Below are 21235 nucleotides of genomic sequence, written 5' to 3'. Positions count from 1 at the left end.
GATTGAGGTCTTGAGAACGTCGATGTATTTGCAGTTCTTGCCTCAGGAACTGCAGTAGTCAGTTTCCCTCTTCAGTGGGAACTCGACGATGCAGGGGCGAAATCGAACGCCGACGAGGGGAAGGAGAGCGCCGAGTTTCCGACCGGCGATCAGTGTCGAGACGTCGCGGTGAAAATGGAGGTGGGGCGGCGTATTGCGGCGCGTAGCTGGGCGTGTCAAAGCTGGTACGCTCAGTTGGGGCGCGGCGGCGACAGAAGCGCGCTACATGACCAGCAATGCCGCAGGCGAAGCAGATAGGCCGGTTGTCTTGAGTGCGCCACGTCTCGGTGGGACGCAAAAACTGTGGCGACGGTCGGGCAACTGGAAATGAAGCCGGGTGCATGGGCGATGAAAAGGATGCTGTCTGTGCAGGTGGCCGCGCAACCACGGCTGCATAACTGAGCGGCAGCGACGTAGGGTGAGTGGCAAAGTTGGTATGGGCCAGCGGCACACTCACAGGATTGGGTAGGGGTGTTGTAGGAGCTGCAGGAAGCGCTTCAGATATCTGAGTTCGGATGGCTTGCTGCAGCGTTGGAGGCAAAGCTGCCGTAGGTGCGTCGCTGTGAGGGAGCAACGAGAGCTGCCTGGCCACCTCTTCACGAATAAAATCTTTAATATGCTGCGAGAGGGTCGAGTTGGTTATTTCGGTAGAAACCGCGATGCTCGAGACGGAATCGGCGTGCTGAATGTTCTGGCGGGCGATAGAACGTTGGCGGCGCAGCTCGTCAAAGCTCTGGCAGAGGTTAATGAGGACTGATACGCTAGTTGGGCTTTTGGCCAGCAACATCTGGAATGCGCTGTCCTCGATGCCCTTGAGGATGTGTTTAATCTTGTCATCCTCTGACATGCTGGGATTTACCAGCTTGCACAAATCGAGAACATCCTCGATGTAGATGGGGAATGTCTCTCCAGGCTGTTGTGCGCGCTGGCGTAGACGCTGTTCAGCGCGTAGCTTACGCACAGCTGGGCGATCAAAGACTTCAGCAAACAGTCTTAAACGCGGACCAGCTCGTAAAGTCTGATTCGTGGTTGAAAAACCAAAGTTTGGCTACGTCAGCTAGGCAGAAAGGCACGTGGGTCAGCTTAGACTGGTCATCCCATCTGTTATGGGCACTTACACGTTCGTACGATGACAGCCAGTCTTCCACGTCGTGTTCGGCGGTCCCACTGAAAATGGGTGGGTCGCGTTGACGAGGGACGCCGGCGCAGATGACAGTGGCAGCCGGGGGCGCAGGCAACGAGGTGGCGGGATCAGGCATTGTGCTGGGCGATCTTGTTGGCAGGGTTCGAGTGCGGAGCTCCAGGACGAGGCGAAGGATCTCAGCAACCTCCACCAAATGCGATGAGGTTTATTGTCGTTCACAACGGTGTGGAACGCTAGATCAATCAAGGCCCTGCAAGGGCTGTCCGTAGCACGGGGCTCGCTCGCGATCACGGCATGGCCCTTCGTCTTCCTCTTCAGACGGCACATACGCAGGGGCGCGTCTGCTTCATTACACTAGCAATAGATTTCTGTTGTATTCATGAGTTTTCAATCATTTCCTAACACTGGAAACTGTAATAAAGAAAGTTAACCACGACGGCACTGTTTTTCAGAAAAAAATTCAACCCTCAAAGGATTAAATGACAGTGAAGATTTATTAGCTTTGGTAATGTTGTCCAATTTTCCAATCCAATGCCTAGGCTGTTTTAACGAGCATCGATTTATCGATGCTCATGAGTGCATGTTACTTTCATAATTGTGTTCGACTAATATCAAGTGCCATTTGATTTTCCCCGCGTGGTTTGGTTTTATCCATGAGTGTTTCAACGGCGTATGTATGAATTATTATGAACAATCCTTCCCATCATGTGGGGTTTTCATACACACAAGAGCACTACAGTCGATTTCAGATCGACCTTGGACCTCAGCTTTACCATCAGGCTAAATTCTCACTTTTCAAGCCTTCGCAAGCCCCTCATTGATTACTCTAGAATATTTTGTAACACTGCACATTACTGCACAGTACTGTACAGGTACTATTCAAAATATGTGGAGAAGAGAATCCAGCACATTTGAACGCACACCACTAGACAAGCTTGCTTGCACAGAAAAGCTGATCGAACACAAAATCAAATATGAGGAGGCTTCTGCATGCTCCCCAACCTGACAACCACTGCCCCACAAGCCTAAATAATGTAGTAAAAAAAAAAGGTGCCTGCTGCAATCAGTAAAAGCAAATGCTCTCTGCACAATAGGCACTTACCCATTTTCACACTTGTGAAGCCACAGCTTTCACGCACAACATGGGCATTACTATGGCTAGTATTCACGCGAACAAATCTGCATAACATGGCTTTTTGCTTGATCCAACTTACAGAAGTTGGGCCCGGTGAAGATCTTGTACATTCCAAATTCTTTTCTACTCAATAATTATACTAAAAATAGCAAATTATTACTTTCATTCAGGTTTCTTGAGGTGCTTCTTTGAAGTTTCACATAATTCTCAAAACTTCTCAGAGCAATTATTTCTGCTTTACTTCCATTCAAAATACCAGTGAACAGGCAACAATCTTATGCATCACAGTATACATTGCAACTACTGTCTTAAAATGAGACGTTAAAACATGGAAGCACTGAAAATGAGCACATTTCTAGCGGTAAGGGAAGAGGTTAAGCACCATCTGCATGAGATTCAATACACTACTGTGCTGGATATAAGCTGCAACACGTGACCACATTGCCACATGCTTTTGCATCGTAGCTCATATTGAGTGCAATAGTACGCACTTGTCATAAAGCTAGAATGACATGGCCTGATAGTATTCTGATTGACTGGGGCCCAACATCAACATTGTCATTTGATGACATGAGAGGGTCATATGTACATAATCTTATCATGCATGCGAGCTGTGAAACCTGCTCTACGTCTGTGTTACCCTATATTCTACATCACCAAGACTCCACAAAGAGACTTAAACCTAATAGCACTACACGAATTCATGGCACTCCATAAATACTACAGCTCGTGACAAACCAAGAATGCAATGGCAAATTCACCGGTGCCTAACTCAAAAGAAAATTTGTGTAGGTGCACCGGCCTACGATGTTCACTCATTTTCGTGATGTCACAGTGGAAACAAACTTCTTTCAGTATTGGTGTACGTATCTTAGGAACCAGCTGTTTTCGAGTGCAGAAGCATAAAGGGCAGGCGCAGTGCAGTCTTTGGGGCAAAACTTTACTGAAGTCTTAGGTTGGCACTGAGTATAGTATACTGTAACATCGATGATGCTGCACAAGCTCTCAAGCATGTTAGAGCACCACTGAATGCGCACAAAGCTAAAATATAGTAGAGTTACTACATATACTTCGTACAGGAACAAAGTTGTGCAATGGTTCACCATCTTGTCTGCAAGGTGAACCAAGGTGTTGAGGGAAACCCACAGATCACATTTGCAGGAGCCAAGCTCGTCGCGCCATGAACAACTGCCGTCTACCTCAACTACTGCATGGTCTGTCCGCTTTATCTGGGACAATCTTGGACCACTTATTACAAACTTGCACATATTAGCTATGGTAGTTGTCTGATTTCTTCTGAATTAATAAAAATATGCTATTGCTGGTGCCGAGAAATTGCCTAGCGCTGGATTGATTGTTCTGCGCAGCCTAGTGGCACCATCTGTCAAAACACATGCCACCCAGCAACCCTAAACAAGTGTAAAAACATGAAAAAAAAGTAGTTATCATATGATTTATGCACTTAGAAGAAAAATGCGATAGACTAATTTCTAATGCAGTAGTCTGGATGTTGGTCATCGAATAAAGCACTGAACTGTTGTGGTACTGCCATCGCAAACTGTTTATCAGTGCCGTAGTGTTGGTTTCTCCATATCACATGATTGCTTTTGGAATGTGACTGCACTTGACGGATGGTGGTGTGAGTGACAAATGGAAAACAAATGCAACTCTGGCTCCCTAAAGGGAACCATACACAGCAACTAATATATGGCTACATGCCTCCTCAATAGTGCGATAGAATAATGACTGCATCCCAGGGCAATTCTGTTACAAAAGCATAATGACAGTGTTTCCTTCCCATATTTATGCCTTCAAATTTGTTTTACTAATACCCATAAGAAAAACTTCATCACTGAAACTTTTGGAGGAGCATTAATGATGGGACAAAGAAAGACAACACATGGGTGTACCCATGTGTTTTTCTTTGTCCCATCATATAGCACTCCTCCAAAAGTTCCAATGTACCAACAAGATCAATTTTAACCCTTCTGCAATTCATTCACTGCCTTACACTATATTCGTAACATATTTAATTTGTTATAACTCTTATGGTAAGTGCTTACACCCCATTTCTAAACATGTGCAGAATCAACTCATCTTAGCTCAATGATCCAATGCTCCTGAAAGAAATACTAACTGCTGAGGGTTCAAATTAGCAAGTGTAGAACTTTTACTTCTCATCAAAAAGAAAAACAATTTAAAAATTATGTACCACTTACCAAGAACTTTCTCTTGCACGGAGTAAGCATTTTCAAGCAAGACAGAGGCATCTTCAAACTGGCCAGCAGTCATCAGCCGATGAGCACGGCACACTTCCCGGCGCCATGTGAATTCTGCAAACTCTGGTGACCGACGTAACTCCGGCGATGCATGGACACGGGACAGCAGGTGGCGAAAGGCCAAACTACGTTCTGTTATCACCTCAGTAGTAAAGTTTCCCAGCAGGGCTTTGCGGGGGAAAGGGAAGTCACGCAGAGCCACGCATGATGGGTGACGGCGACGCAGACCCGCAAACAGGGCTGAAAAATCAGAGTAGCGACGCTCCAGGACCCCTGGAAGTCTCTCCAGTCCAGGACTCTTTTTCACAAGCACTGTGTAGCACTGGAAGGAAAAAGCACAAAGAAGTAAGTCCTATGAAGAATGTCTGCTAACAGACAAAAGTTGAAGACTGCTATTATGGCAGGGGTCATAAGAAATGACATTTTCAAAGAGCCACGAGAAGAAGTGGCCATTCTGCTTGAAGAGATGCCAAAAATGGGTTCTTAAGCCTGAATGCATGAATGCCTTTAGTCTTTCTTCTTTGCTAAGAACCACTTGGTTTCTGAGAATAAACTCTGCAAAGCGTCACTAGCTTGGCAAAAATAAATACAATACTGCGCACGTGAGGTCAGAGGTAAAACTTCCTGCCTCACTATGTACTCATGCATCAGCTACCATTGCTCCTGTGGGGACAAGCATACAGCTCACAAGTCATCCACCAGGGTCAAAGATTATCGCTAGCCAATGACAACAGTGCATTCACTATTGCCCATGCTGTGCTTAAGTGTCTTCAGTCAAAAAGTACAACTTGCTGCTCCCAAGTCACTGTTCTTGCATGAGGGACATGAATGAGAATGGAATATGTGAGTAAACATAGTGAACATGTGCCAAGCAATTTCTATCAAGATGTAGCATCCAAGTTCATCAATACTGAATGAAAAATGAAATGAAAGCGCCATGTCAGTCAAAGCTCCATGCATACTCCACTGCTTTTCACACTAAACTTCAGGGCCAACAACAACATTTTAGAACTGTTGATTGTTAGAAGCACAATGTTATAAACAAAATTGTAGTATACAGGATGAGATACCAAAGTACTGCTCCTTATAAACTACCCCTTATAACCCTGTTCTCATATGCAGCTGTTTCCATCAATATGCCACTAAAGTTAACACTGAAGTCAATGTTTTCTATAGCACTGAATACATGCTGCCACCTATACAATCAGAAAAGTCACAATATGCAAGTCATTGCAGTCAGTGGCTAAGGTCATGTCATGACACTTTATCTCCTCTGTCGGATAGGTGGCTGCCACTTTGTAAAGAAATGTACTAGGTGAACAGCACAGGCATCAATGAATAATCTACCCTAAATTCACGTCAACTAGATCTCCAAGCCTTGGACAATTCTGAACCCTCTTCCAAAAAATTTGGAGGATGCTTAAGCTTCGCCTTTAAGAGTGGAATGCGATAGCATTAAAAGATCACTGACTGCTTCTCAGAGCACTTCCATGCAACTGCAGTGTACGTAACCGTAATGTTTACCGGGACACACTCGTGGTGAACACTATGCACAAAGGCGGGCTTTCTGGTCGAAACACAGCCTCTTGCAGGGGCCGCAATGCGGTGGAGGCGAGCGCCATCTGGAAGTCTTTCAAGGAAGCAAGCGCGCTGCTCCTTGGACTCCCGAGATATTTACACGCTGGCGTGCGCAAATGGCGGATGCCGTCTACAGTCTGTGCATTGTAGAAACACTGGAAAAGGGGTTTGTTTAAGTTTTCGCGCAACAAAATTATGTTTTCTCATATATTCAAATTGCAATCAGAGAGCTATCATGTCTGTAGGTTGTGTGCAAGTCATAGTTTACGATTTTTCCACAAATTTTAGCTTGAGAAATTCAATTATTTCAGTGAATTCCTTGCATCACATGAACGGCCTGGGCATGTGTGGTTTGAAAATCATTTTGCCGATGCGATATCTGATGACAGATGCTGGCCGCCACCGAGGGATGCCAACGAGGGACGCCGAATTTTCTGCAGCACGGGCTCCTTAATGCTGTCGCGTTAAAATAGGTTAGTGAGAATTAGTGAGAACTTCCACAACTTGCATCATTTACCTACGCAAAAAGAACTCCATGGAAGAACCCTCTCCTGGGGGAACCTTTTTAAAATGTGTTTGTGAAAGCAAACTACATTATGCCTGGTAAAAGATGTATGCTTACTGTTTGCTATTTTCATGGGTAAAAATATTTGTTATAAACATTAATTTTAGAAGGAGTTATTCAAAAATAAATCTGATGTCTTAATTACCAGCACAAAAAATATCACCTAATCATGCCCAACTCTGAAAAAATGGATCATGAAAACAAAGAGCCCTTCCTGAAGTTGTTGTCAGCAGCATAATTCTCAACACAAGATTTATACTGCTACTGACAGAGCTTGGGGACCTATTTGTGCAAGTGAAATAAGATATATTCTTAAAGAATGAATAGCCCAAAAAATATTATAAGGAACCACTTTATTCCAGCCATGCTCGTGCTGTCACACGAAGATGAAGCTTTGCTGCTGATGATGATATATACAAATGAGGAAGATGTACAATGGATGATGATATGTAGAGGTGGTGAAGATGAAAGTCAGGTATGTGTTGCGCTCACACTAATTCCCTTTCATTGTGGAAGCGGCCGCCTGGCCCCGTGAAAGTATTATAAAATGCAACAAGTACATGCTTTCAAACGAGAGACATGCACTATCTCTGTCCCACAGCAACGGTGATCAGATGGCGTCCTAAGGGGCAAGAAGCGGTAATTAACAGGGGATATCGGGTCAATAACCATGTAAGGTCCAATAAATCAAGTGAGAAATTTTTCGCATAAGCCGGGAACACTCACAGGAGTTGAAAGAAGAACTTTGTCGCCAGGAGAAAAAGTCACAGCATGGCGAGTCGAGTCATAGAGAGTCTTCCAAGCGTCCTGGGAGATGCCGGCGTTAATGTAGGCGAGGTGACGCAGTTCATGAGGCGAGACAAAAATTGTTCTACAAAAATTGTTCTGAGAAAGGAGCTGCTGGGAGTATAAAAGTCAAAAGGAAACATGCATCCAGAACGAAACTTGGCGAACGGCCATAGATGAGGAAAAAGGGACAAAAGCCAGTGGTACGTAGCATAGCAGTGTTATAAGCGAATGTCACAAACTGCAGGATTGCATCCCAGTTCGTGTGGTTGGGGCGGATTGATGTACACTGCAATCATGTCTGAGAGGGTACGATGAAAACGCTCCGTCAAGCCGCTGGTCTACGGATGGCAACTTGAAGTCGTCTTGCGAATGGTGTTTGAGGCGTGCAGAACTTTGCTAAGTATAGAAGAGAGGAAGACTTTGCCGTGGTCGCCGAGGAGTACACACAAAGCTTCATAGTGTAAAAAAATTTTGCGTAAAAAGAAATCGGCAACTTCAGCAGCAGTCCCCGATTGTAGAGAGGCTGTCTCCACGTAGCATGTTAGATGGTCAATGGCCATTACAATTCAACGATTGCCATTTGAAGTCGTGGGAAGAGGGCCGTACAAGCCTATTCCAACAACCTGAAAAGGCAAAGCAAGACAAGAAAGACATTGCAAAAAGCCAGAAGGAGCTGTTGCTGGTTTTTTTGCAGCTTTGACAATGAACACTGGATGCGATGTACTTCGCAACGGCCTAACAGAGGCCAGGCTAGAAGTATTGACTTCGTATTTTGTCGCAAATCTTGTAGTAACCTAGATGACCGGCCGTCGGATGTTCATGAAAGGCTTCCAGCACTTCACATTGCAGAGAATGTGGTGTCATTAGCACCCATTTGTTGCCATCAACGTGATAAACATAACTATGTAAAGCCCCACCGTGCAGCTTGAATTGATTAAATTTTTGACGAAGTCGGGCGTTCAGAGGTGAAGATGAACTTTCCATGCGTTTCAGAATAGTTTGGCAGTATGGGTCGGCACGTTGCTGGAACACAAGGACAGATGGGCGGTCAGGTCTTAGCCAATCTAGCGTTACGATGGGTAAAGCCGATGAAGAGGACTCGGGATGTACACTAGTATGAAGAGTCGATGGTGAGTCATCATAATTCAGTGGAGGGTAGTGAGACAGAGCATCAGTGTCCTGATGCTTCTTGCTAGACCTGTAGGTGACATCGCAATCGTACTCCTGTGAGCGAAGCACCCAGCGACCAAGGCGACCCGAAAAGTTCTTTAGAGATGAAAGCCAGCCAGCACAGTGAAATATGGTCGACAAAGACAGTAAAATGGCAACCGTGGCAATATTGGGTAAATTATTGCACTGCCCAAACAACAGCAAGGCACTTCTGCTCAGTTATGGTTTAATTCTTCTCTGCACCAGTTAGAGTATGACTACCGTAAGCAATTACTCGTTTGCAGAAGGTGTCACCTTGCAGTAGAACGGCACCGAGACCATGAGTGCTAGCGTCAATGTGAAGGCTGGTGGGCGCACTCGGATCAAAGTGGCACAGAAACGGGTCCGACGTCAGGGCATGTTTCAAAGCCAGGAAAGCATGTTCACATTTGTCAGGCCAAACAAAGAGCACATTAATTGCGAGGAGTTGATGAAGCAGGAACGCAAGCACAGCGAAGTTGCGTATGAAGCGCCGGAAGTAAGAAGCAAGTACAAGAAAACTGCGCAGGTCTTTTTGACGCAGCTGACAGCGAAATTCAAGGATAGCGGCAAGCTTCTCAGGGTATGTTCGAATACCTTCTTTGCTGACCAAGTGCCCCAGAACCTTGATGGTCTTGCTGGCAAAACTATTTTTTCGCATTGAACTGCAAGCCAGCATTTTCAAGACAGGTGAGAACTTCATCAAGACGATGCAAATGTTGTGAGAACGTGGTTGAAAACACTACAATGTGATCAAGATAGCACAGACAGGCTTTCCATTACAAACCATGAAAGACATTATCAATCACATGTTCAAAGGTGGCAAGTGCATTGCAGTCCAAAAGGTATCCCATTAAACTAGTAGAGCCAATCTGGGGTGGCTAATGCAGTTTTTTCCTTGTTGGACTCAGACATCGGTATTTGCCATAGCCTGATCTAAGATCAAGGCTAGAAAAATTTTCGGCGCCATGTAGCGAATCTTGTGCATTGTCGATCCATGGCAAGGGATAAACATATTTGCGAGTGATTTTGTTCAGTGCATGGTAATCTATGCAAAAACGCACTGAACCATTTTCCTTCTGCTCTAGAACTGGGGAGGACTAGGGACTTGAAGGACATATGATATTTCACTGAAGCATGTCCGATACGTTTTCCTCCATGATTTTGCGCTCTGTAAGAGGCATGTGATATGGGCGCCAATGAACAATGCGGGAGCTGTCAGTCTGTATGCAGTGAGTAGTGGCAGTAGTCATACTGAGGAACGGCAAATTGACGTCGAACAAGGAACGGTGTTTGTTCAATAGGGTGAGGAGACCTTGACTCTGGGCAGGGGGCAGCTCAGGGCTTATGGTTGCCAACAATGGTGTGGAAGAGGCGTTGCTTGGCAGCGATCTTTACTCTGGTGGCACTCTTGAAAGAGCGACAATTGCAACTGGATCAGTGTCAAATGCACAAGTGACAGTTGATCCACGGGACAACAGGTGGGGTTCGGGAGTTTGATTTAAGGCAGTAAGCAATGCAGACCCCTGAGAGAAGTGAATAAGGCCAGGGATAATCAGAATCCCTCGAGATAGGGTCTGGCTGTAGGGTAGAATGAGTACATCGCCATTCATGATGTTGTTGGAGTTGACACTTATCTCTTCTCTAGATGGCCAAAGAACCTAATCTGGGGAGGTGATGAGGCGAATGCATTCTTCATGGTTAGGAAGAGAATAGCCGGTGGCATCCAGTTGTATGAGGCGCTGATGACAATAGCAGCGGACGCAGAAGATAAGAAGTCCCACCCAAGAATGAGTTCGTGGATTCACTCCAGAAAGACTGCAAAAGCAATGTGGTGACGAATTCCATCTACGAAGACATGAACAATACACTGTGCGATTGAACGAATAATAGTGTTGGTCACTCCATAGAGAGAAGGGCCAGAGTAAGGCGTTGTCACTTTTCGGAGGCAGGAATAAAAGTCGGCACAAATAATTGAAATGGCAGGGCCTATGTCAACAAGAGCTTTGACACGTACACCTTTTACAAACACTGACAACAAGTTCAGCCGTCACTCTGGGGGAATTGTAGGCTGTCAAGTGGATGCAGTTTTCCCTCCTAAAACTGCAACGGGGAGTTTTCCGAGTAGGCGTTCGTGACGTGAAAAGCGGGCTGGACATGCGAGACTGAACGACAATGTGGAGAAGGAGACCTGCGGCAAGAGTCACGAGAATTCACAGGCATATGAGTAGGCTACGGAGGAGAAGGTAACAGGTGGTAGATAGAGCGGTAATGACGTGCGCTGATAGCCCATTGCTGGATGTACGCCTGTATGTTCCTCAGGAGCATAGCTACGTTGCTCATCCTGTTGACGCTTTCGACAAAACTAGGAGAGGTGCCCTTGATAGCCACAGTAATAGCAAATAAGTCAGGCAAGACACGGAGCGGAGTAGTAACGCTGTACACGCATTAGTGGTGACAATGAAGCCACTGAAGCATGGTCTCCTGGTGTAGGCAGAAGGGCCGTACAGGCTGAAGAGTGCGCCGCAACGTCAGCATACTTTGGTACCTGATGAGTGCAGGGGCTGTTAAAGCACGGTAGACGCAAAGCGGACCTGATCTCTTGACTAATAATGTCACGCAAGTCGGTCGGTGAAGAAGGGAGGGTATTTTGTGGAGCGTAGGAAGAGCCCCGCCCATGAAGCTCTTAACAAACAATGTCACAGATCAGCATGCGCAAGTCCATGGACGAAGAAAGACGAATGTCCGAGGTATCGGTGCATAGCTGAAGGGACTGGAATTTCTCAAGCTGCTGGCAGTGATCAGATCCTGGATGACAGCAGGATTTTGCGTAGCAAGGGCGCTGAAGGCGAGGGTGTTTATTCCTTTAATGATGTGGCGTATTTGGTCGCTCTGGGACATAGTGGCGTTCACACGCCTGCACAATGCAAGCACATCCTTAATGTATGAGGTCTACGATTCCCCAGGGAAGTGGATGTGCTCACGGAGCTTCTTCTTGGCGACCTTAGCGGGAAAAGCAGGAGTGCCGAAAATCTGTGAAAAATGCTGCGTGAACGTCGCCCAGTCAGGAAGATCTGGCTCATGGTTCCAAAACCAGGTTTTCATGGCAACAGACAGGTAGAACGGGCCGTTCCACAACTTCTGTAAACTGTCCCAATTGTCGAAGCCGCTTACAAGGTTGTAGTTTCGAAGACAGTCCTCAACATCATCCCCTTGTAGACCAGCGAAGACTTGTGGGCCACGCTGGTGATTGTTGTTGGTCAGGATGGCGAAGGCTGCAGTGGAGCGGCGGCATTGGATGTGCCTGCATTTGCTGGTCAGCGAGCATGGCCGGTGGTATTACGCAGTGACCCCAGCGAAGCTCCAGTGAGGACGTGCGAGAGGTCTTGGGGAACGAAAAGCACCTTCCACCACCTATAAGGAACTGCTTTATTCCAGCCAAGCCCGTGCTGTCACACAAGGATGAAGCTTTGCAGCTGATGATATATACAAATCAGGAAGATGTACAATGGATGACATGCCGAGGTGACGAAGATGAAAGTCAGGCATGTGTCGCACTCACAATATCTTCAAAGCACTACTTTTTGCTGCATTGTATCCCAATGTACTATAATGTGAAAGAAATGCTAAATAGCTTCTTAATTATCAGCAAAAAAAGATATCACCCAATCACACCCAACTTTTAAGAACACGAAACATGAAAACAAACAGCCGTAAATTTAGAGTGTGACGTGCGTAAATGGCTTGGCATGAACATGTAGAGAAAGTTCCTGTAAGTTCTTGTGTCATCGGCATAGTTCTGGCAACACAGGAAACTATACTGCTACTAACAAAGTTAAGGGACCTATTTGTGCAACAGCGTTAGCATAAATCCTTCAAAATTTAATGGCCATAAACATAGTTTCACAGCACCACTTTATCTGCTGTGTTGTATCCACATGTGCTACTATGTATAAAAAATCTAAATAACAACATACTGACGAAGTATGTGTTTTGGTTATGTACTGTTGCATATTGAATGAAATGTTATTGTAGTTTTATAGCCACAGTGATGGATAAACAAAATTTAAATATCACCACCCAAGCACTCCGTACAGATGGTTAACTAGCAAAGCTGAAACGTGCAGCCCCAGTGTTTATCACTGGGTTAATCCCAATGGCTCATTAAAGAACGGCTCAGTATGCAGTTGCTGCTTGCGCTCAGCTGCACGAGCCTGTTATTGAGTCAGAGCTGCAGCATCGGCACGGCGTAGACTAGCTTGCTCCCGCTTCTGCTCGCAGCGTTGCTGATCGAAAGCTGCCTGCTCCTCAGAAGTACATATGACGCTTGGCCTACCCATTTTGGAGCCGGGGAGAAACTGTTGCACATGCACTCGGCTGCGACGGAGAGCAACGACGTCACTACTGGCACAGCTAATCCAACACAATCTAGATAGCACAAGGCCTTTTCACTCCGATCCATGTTACCTGGCATGACTGCCATAGAATTGAATGAGGATGCTACTGAGTAGGCAATTTGACGTCACCGCTTTCATCACTCCAGCCTTGTAAATGGAAATTTTGGGCCAGGTAGCATGACGTCATGGATTGGAGTAAACAGACCTTGTGCTATCTAGGTGGTGCTGGCTCATCGCGCACCTCACTTTCTCTCTTTTTTTTTCGCGCATGCGCATGGAGTTGCGCCGGAGGAGTTTTTGGCATACAGGTGACCAACAGACGGATGGACAGACGGATGGACAAACGAATTGGCTAGCCATATAGAGCTTTGCTGTAAAATGAAAGCATAGCAACAATAAAATGGTATACCCACCACAAACTTCTTACGTCCTTCAACGACTGTTTTGGCAGACACAATCTCAAAGACCACCTGTTGAGGTCCTACTCTGGATGGAGGATCACCTGCTGAGGCCATCAAGGTGTTTGGCTGTGAAGTCTTTGACCACGAGCCTAGAAACCAAATAACAGTGTTTATTAATGAAATCACCAATCGCCTCTCAAACAGAAAATATTTTGACATAACCCATGGTGTGATGCACCTTTCAAACATAGTATCAGCAAAGAACATTGCTTTTCTTGCAATGAACAATAGGCAAAAATGCTACATGATAAGCAAAACATCTAAAATGCCATAATACAATAACTCAACCAACAATATTGCACACCGACAAGCAATATAGTCCACATTGGTGACACTTAACAAGTACACCCAGGAATAAGAATGTTGTCAACTGCTTTAGCACAGGATACATTACTTAAGTATTTACTAAACTTGCAGTAATGACCCTTGATACAATAAAACAAAGTTCATGAAATCTATATAACTGTAGAATTACTTCAGACCAGAAATCTGCTCTTTATTTGTACACAGAATATAGCAAGTAATACGGTAATCTGTTTTCTTTTTTTCCAACTTCGGCTGTGTGGACTTATCACTTGGTTCCCCGTTTTTCCTTTTTTCTCTTTTTGTGAAACATCCAGTTCTCAAGTTTCCCAGATATGAGACCAAATGAGTTATCAAATTGCTCTCCTTTCATTACCGATCAAAGCAGTTCCTAAGCAGTACATGTGCTGGCTGCCAAATCTCAGCTTATCAGTAGTCTCTCATCTCAATGCCGATACTACGGCAAGGAATCAATCCTGCAATCTTGTGCTCAGCAGTAGAGCGCCATAGATGCTGAACTACCATGGAAAGTAACAGGGTCCTTTTAAAGAAGTACTGACAAAAAACTGCAGCATATCAGGAGAAGGCAGGGAAGGAATGTTGCTTGCAACAACAGTCACATCAAGGAGAGAGAGCCTATGTTGTGGGGAAGGCAGCTTGAAACTCTAATCTTTCACTTGTTTGTACTTCCACTATTACAAGAAATTCTATACTAAACATTCTTGCAGTAGAACACTCCTTAAACAGTTCTTTACAACTTCTAATGTAGAGCCAAAGCCAAAATTTTTAACGACTGGTCTGGGGCCTTTTAAATAAGTATCAAGGAGGTTTAAAAAGTCACTAAAGACAATTTTATACTTAATTTGTTTTCGAAAATTCAAATTCAGATTCCCTGTACTACATTCTGTGGGTTCTATGCTCTGAACATAATTCTAGAAGTGGGTTGAAAAAAAAAAAGCCAGTTTATACTCTCCCACTTCCAATGACCTAGAGATAAAAGTCAAATGTGAGCAAAATGCTTGCAGTACTCAATACAGTGATTACAACCATAGAGTTTCTCACTACATTACCTAGAGGGAAATCTGGCGCTGCTGCGCTGTGGTATGCATGGGAATGCCGGTATATTGCGACTTCGGATAGGCATCGTTCTCGGAGAGCCAGGCAAGCACCATTCCGTCTGTCACAATGATTAATTTTCTGCTAAAACAGCACGTAAAAAGCTGCTTTAGCTTTATTATTACACATAAACATGTTCTGTTTAACTATGAAAACTTGTTATTGCATGTACAAGTATATGAAACGTAAAAAGTATCAGCGGGCCGCTAAAGTTGGAGGACAGATGACAAGATTCGTGCTCGCTTTGGAACAGTTTGTCGTCTGTTCTTGCTTTTCTTCGCTTGGTTATGCATTGTAAGTGAGTAAACTTCACTGGAAGATGTAATATACGTGAATGGAAACATTTTAAGATTTTACTTGAAGAATGTGTTATTTATGTAGCCATATCCACGTTTTAGACGAAGCCTCTTACAACAACAGCCAACACAAGCCTCGCAGACACATATAGCGTCATTCCCATGATGGCACAGCGCCCCTTAGGAAGCTCCCATAGACGGTGGCACCAGATTTCCCTTTAGGTGTTATAGTGAGAAACTTTATGATTACAACCACATTATAGGGCTGCCTTCGGCTTGGCTTGTATTCCTCCTTATGTTGACTAATCACATAAATAGACTATTTGGGATGGGACTCCCAACAGTCTGCTGCCCCTGCCAGCTTATGACAAAAGCAGCACTTAGAAAATGTCGCGAAGGTCAACTATAGCGTGCAAAGCAATATTTCAAAGCCTCACTTCATGGCATGTTGATTGCAACATTTCGTACTGCAATGTGTAATTTGAATACCTAACCACCATTGAAAACTGGTCTCAGGTGCCCGTGCTTACACAGGAACTGGGCAACATGAATATTTCAACTTTGAAAATTTGTGTCAGTGCTTTTAGAATGCACTGCGACTTATAGGGTGCACTTCTTTTTTGTATTAGTGCTTCTTTTATATGGCAGACTGGCATGAAGAGTTCCCTTAGCACTAATTAAAGCACCTGCCTCCCAAATAAAATTAATTAATTTCTAGGGGTTTATGTGCCAAAACTATGATTTGATTATGAGGCACACCGTAGTGAGAGACTCTGGATCCTTTTTGACCACTTGGGGTTCTTTAACATGCTGACAATGCACACTGCACGGACATTTTTACAGTTCACCCCCACCAAATGCGGCCTCCATGGCCGGGATTTGATCCCGTGCCCTCAGGCTTGGTAGCACAACACCATGGCAGGTCTGCCTCACAAGTTGTGCAGAAAATGGTCCTACACAATTGTGCCTCTCTCCATTAACTCCAGTGAGCAAACAAATGCCCTAAAGCACATGAGCATTGGTTTTGATATTTTTATTGAAATGTTACTAGGCAATTATGACAAGAATGAAAGGGAAATGCAAATACAAAAAGGGGAATGACAACTGTGAGCACTTCAACCTCTGAAATTTTCGTACCATTATTTAGAATGTTTAAGAAAGGTCAGGTCAGTCCTGATTAATAATCTGCTAGTTTGTAACAATTACAGGTCACAGGCCAAATGTACTTGGAGACTTGCAAATGGTTTTGTACCTTTGCAGCTATAAGCTTCTAGCAAGATCAATAAGCATAATCGCAGTTGTGAGCTTGCCCAATGAGCACAGTCCAAAAAAACATCAAACTGCAAGTACAAGGTTCATACTTCTAAGGCCACACCACAATCTTAATTTTCAAGGTCATTGCAAACAGGAGAACCATGCCATAATGAACAGGCTTAGTTAGAAAGCAACCAAAGCCTGCATGACCATATGCACAGCTATTAAAGAAAACTGCCTCTCCATTGTATTGTAAGGTTGTACTTAGCAACCACAACACTTGTAAATAACACAGCTCAAGAATTAGTGCATCTAACACTAATGTTATTAGTCTACCATACACTTGACGAATATTTGTAAAAAAGTACCCTAACTAGCAAGCATTAAACTGCTATGTTAGGAAATGGTCCTCTAATTATGCGATTGTAGTTCAATTTTACAAAGGAAACCCAAAGCGGATCCTCGGAAAGAATGCTTCATTGTCAATGAAAGATGTGTCCTAGCTTAGGAAGGTTTACCACCACTTAACACGTTTTCAGAGAACTCATTTGGACAACAGTCACACAACTGCAACACACTAAATGCAAATATCCAATATGTTATGCACACACCCAGGAATATAACAATCAGAGCTATGTTAAAAAGCTGCTTCACAAATGAAGAAGAAATCTTCTCAAGCAAGATCACTTAGCTTCATCCACTGATGGCATAAGTAAACATTTATTACATCACTAAACACCATAACATTTCTACAGAACCTTATCTGGTCAGTGACGTACATATCTCTTACAAGACATAACAATGAAAGATACTACAGCAAATAATGCTACATAGCACAAATAATCGCAGTATTTGAAATCTAAAAACATAGGTGCAGTTCAAGTTCTCCATTCTTACAACACACACAAGGAAAAAGTGTAGCAAACACTGCAATATCTGTCTCAAAGGCTTTGCACTTTTTGGAGGCTCTCATGCACATGCAACAAAAAAATATTGTGTTAGCTAGGGTCTCTTCAGCTGCATGAGCCAGCCCTGGTTATAAACACCAGGCAGCTTTTTGTTGGTACTAAGATATAAACTAGAAAGTACTTCCACTTGTGCAACATCATTACCAGAAGACCTAAGAGAGCAACATGCACATGTTCTCTGGACAATCATTCAAATACACACAAAGGATAAACAATACACCAATGCAATCCTAGAATCCTCTGAAAATAAGCATCATGTTTTAATGGACACTATATACAATTTCAGAGTCAGTTAAATCTGTTTATTCTTGCACAATTGTTGTTTATTTTACACAATTTTTACTAATCTATGACACCCTGCTTCCCTACTTCTTAAGCGAAAAATTCTTTTTTTTTTCTATGTTTGCTATTTATCGAATTTAAAGGTTGCAATTTTTATTAGTTGGAAACAGCTGGTTTATCTTATCTTTCAGACGAGGAACATGTTTATTACTAAACGAAATGGGAAAAAAAGATAAAAGCACAAGATCTGTGCACTTCACTGCTCTTGAGAGACCACCTGACAACATAGGCAATGAAAGAACATATGAGTAAATAAACTTGAATATTAGAGGCATTGGAGTGCACTTTTTCAGAAACACACAAACACTGCAGCCAGAGAGTGTGTGTGTTTCTACATTTGAGCTTTTCTTCGTAAAAGCAGGATCACTTTCATTTCCCTTCAAACGCTCATCTTCACAAGATTGTGTTTACATGGGTTGATCAAAACACGTTGGCGGGCTAGTTGGTTTGAATCCGTGACAGAATGGGTAAGCGCGACTGAACAAGGACGTGGTTGGTACATGGCTCACTAATCCCGAAGACACAAGAGTGAAGGAACGACACAAAGTACTTCGTTGTGTCACGCCTTCACTCTGTGCCCCCGTCCTCGCGCTTATTTTTTAAATCACTATTGTTATTAAGCTTATTTTCGAATGGTTTTCACACAAATATGCTAAGAAAAAATGAGTGCATTTATATTCGCACATACAAAAACATTAATTTTCTGACAAGTTAAACGCTTGCGCACATCAAGAAGGCAGATTTTCTCAAATGTATATATACGTCGAACAATGACCATCTATGCAACAACCACACGTCATAACCCAACAGAAGATATTTCCTTGGCTGAAAAACGTTTACGAAGAATTAACATGTGAAAAGTACTTATTGGTTAATGATCAGACGTAAAGATAAAATAACAGAAAAAAAGTTTGCCCGTGCAAGTCATACGCAAGCGCAAAGAAAAAGGCAGGCGAGCAAGTATGGGAAAGCAGTTGCATCTGTCAAGGCGAGCTTAAAGAGAACGAAAGGATTGAAAACGAAGGACAGCTCGTTACGTAGATAGGTCGGCTTCCTTTAACGGCTTCCTTTCGCTTGCACAATGGATTGGTTACTTAGCTAACCAAAAAGAATTCTCGAGCAGAGCAGATATTAAGGGCGAGAACACATGCTTATATATGGCTTAAGTTGAGAGTGCATTGATAGTGTTGATATGTCCGTAGTGGCTTTCGCAAGCCCTTACGTAATTAACTATTTACCGTTGAAGGCAACGTATTACGGATCTCCCGATTCAAAACAGGTCAGTACAAGAACGCGAAAAACTCACGAATGGTTCTCGATGTCGACGAGACGAAACACTCCCCCGTGTCATCTGCAGCGTCAGAAAAGCAAAGTGTTCCCACCACTTGGGAACAACGCAGTTCGTCCACGTCATCAGAAAGAGAAGAGTTCAGTTCCTCGGAGCTCATAACTACACAGTACTACGAACACGCGTGGTAACTCGTCGATCTGAAATCATCACCGTGACACCTCCGCAGTCACTACTACCGCAGCCAGCCTTGTGCGAGGCGCAGCCAGCGCAGCTGCAAGGGCACACGCCTCTGACACAGCCAACCAAGCAACGAGTGCAATGATTATTTACCAAAAACAACCGTTCGACCTCCCAGCGAGTTTCACTGCCGTCGTCTCACAGTCCGAGAAAATTCTAGTTGTTGTCTCGGTATCGGACTCTCCACACTGCCGTCTTTATAACGAATTTTGATCAATTGGGGGCATTGGCGCTGTCACAGTGTACGATAGGGCGCTGTCGTCGTCGTTGACCAATGGGCATCGAAGCTAATTGACAGATGCCGTTAAATATCATAAGCTATTCGACATGTGTAAGTACTGTACGAATAAAGGTATCCGCTAATTGTAGTGGTATAAGCGATTGACGATCAGATAACTGAATAAGTTGCGTGTGTCAGAATAACGAAACCAAAATCTTACAATGACGATGACAGTTGACCCAGCATTGAGCCAGAGTTCCTCTCCTTTGAATGATATTGATTACTAATCGGGTATAACGCAGCCGCTACAGAACGGGAAAATGGTTTTAACACACCAAATTTTTAAAATAATATTTATCTATCAAAGTTCTTGCATGCTATTCGATCAAATTTATTGCGATGCAGTTCTGCGGATGCTTCATTCGCCTTGCGCATTGCTTGCGCGCACCGTTGCGCATACGGCGCACCATAGAGTTAGTTGCGGCGCACATTTCCAGCGCATTGTAAGACGACATGTCTTCCGATAGTAGAAGCTATTTTCGGCCGAAAACTATGCACCATCATTCTGGAAGCAGAGTAGCTTCATCATACGAACATGATGACGTTTTCGTACTGTCACGGATATGAATACTGAGAGGTAAGCCATCACTACTCGTAAAAGATTAAATTAAACTAGAATCGTTTGTACTTACTTTCCTGCATTACAGAAGAGCACTGCTAGGAAGCTATATGACCCAAGTATTGTCTGTTGGCTTTATGTGGTCATGATTAACAAAATCGAGCCCCTCGGTTTTAAGTATTGCATTTAAAACTTTAACAATGATATAGTTGGTTCTTTATATATGCTAAGTGCGGCACACCACTGCCGTTTCCTTCTCCTTTTTTTTCAGAATTTATTGATACTGACGAATGGCAGTAGAAATATTTGACGCCGACCATTTGGCCATATCTGCCATCGTTACCGTTGGACTGCAATTCATTTTCTTTGTCATCGCAGCAACATTTCATTTCGACAAATTAACAGATTTCGCTGGTGGTGCCAACTTTATTATACTGGCCTTGACTGTATTTGTTTTATCCCAGGTAGGTATCTTTTGTGTGCTTTTTCTGCCCCCTTCCTACTGTTCTCTTTAATTTGTAACAGCTGTATTATCCTCGCGGCATGCATTCATGTGTGCACCATGCAAAGTAGCAACGGGAGAAGGGTATGCTCCTTGTTAAAAGGCAGAGGTTTTCTTTTTCATTTTTTTTTTCCTTTCTTCCCCCCGCCCCCCGACGTACATATGACCACTGACATGCTACTCTGCATGCATAGGGACGGTGAAAGGAATTCAAAGAGTTCAGTGGGTGAGTGTAAGAAAAAAAAAGGGGGGGAGGGGGCGTGAATGTAAAAATAGGCCAGTAAACCTGATAATTTTATTTATGGGTGAGAAGATCGCAAAAAAATTCAGGCCTTTCATTATCACGAAGCGAACTTTGGCGAAAGCATCCTAAGGTCAACTTCTGAAAGGTAATTAAACAATTAATCTAGATCTAAGACCCACTGCTGTTTTGAAGGGCAGGGCATAGTATATGTAAGTCATATGTCACATAATGTCAGCAAAGCGTGACAGATCATGTTCATTTCATGCTC

General features: G+C 43.8%; 2 protein-coding genes across 2 annotated transcripts in view; one reads left to right on the top strand and one right to left on the bottom strand.

Annotated features, from left to right (window-relative positions):
* Snx21 (Sorting nexin 21) overlaps positions 1-19776 on the bottom strand; it is a 31203-nt gene extending 11427 nt beyond the window's left edge. Inside the window, exons 1-3 of the mRNA XM_050194939.3 lie at positions 19161-19776; positions 13528-13664; positions 4538-4919 (exon numbers count right to left, since the gene is read on the bottom strand). Coding sequence (XP_050050896.1) covers positions 4538-4919; positions 13528-13664; positions 19161-19302 — 661 coding nt within the window. The 5' untranslated portion in view covers positions 19303-19776. The remainder of the gene's footprint in view (positions 1-4537; positions 4920-13527; positions 13665-19160) is intronic.
* Positions 19777-20046: 270 nt separating this feature from the next.
* Positions 20047-21235, top strand: part of LOC126547082 (uncharacterized) — a 36392-nt gene continuing 35203 nt past the window's right edge. Inside the window, exons 1-2 of the mRNA XM_050194934.3 lie at positions 20047-20239; positions 20493-20685. Coding sequence (XP_050050891.1) covers positions 20512-20685 — 174 coding nt within the window. The 5' untranslated portion in view covers positions 20047-20239; positions 20493-20511. The remainder of the gene's footprint in view (positions 20240-20492; positions 20686-21235) is intronic.

This window comes from Dermacentor andersoni, chromosome 1 (assembly GCF_023375885.2).
Source record: "Dermacentor andersoni chromosome 1, qqDerAnde1_hic_scaffold, whole genome shotgun sequence".
NCBI classification, from domain to species: Eukaryota; Metazoa; Arthropoda; class Arachnida; order Ixodida; family Ixodidae; genus Dermacentor; species Dermacentor andersoni.
The sequence above is the reverse complement of the archived record's forward strand: the minus strand, read 5'-3'. Positions and strand labels throughout refer to the sequence as shown.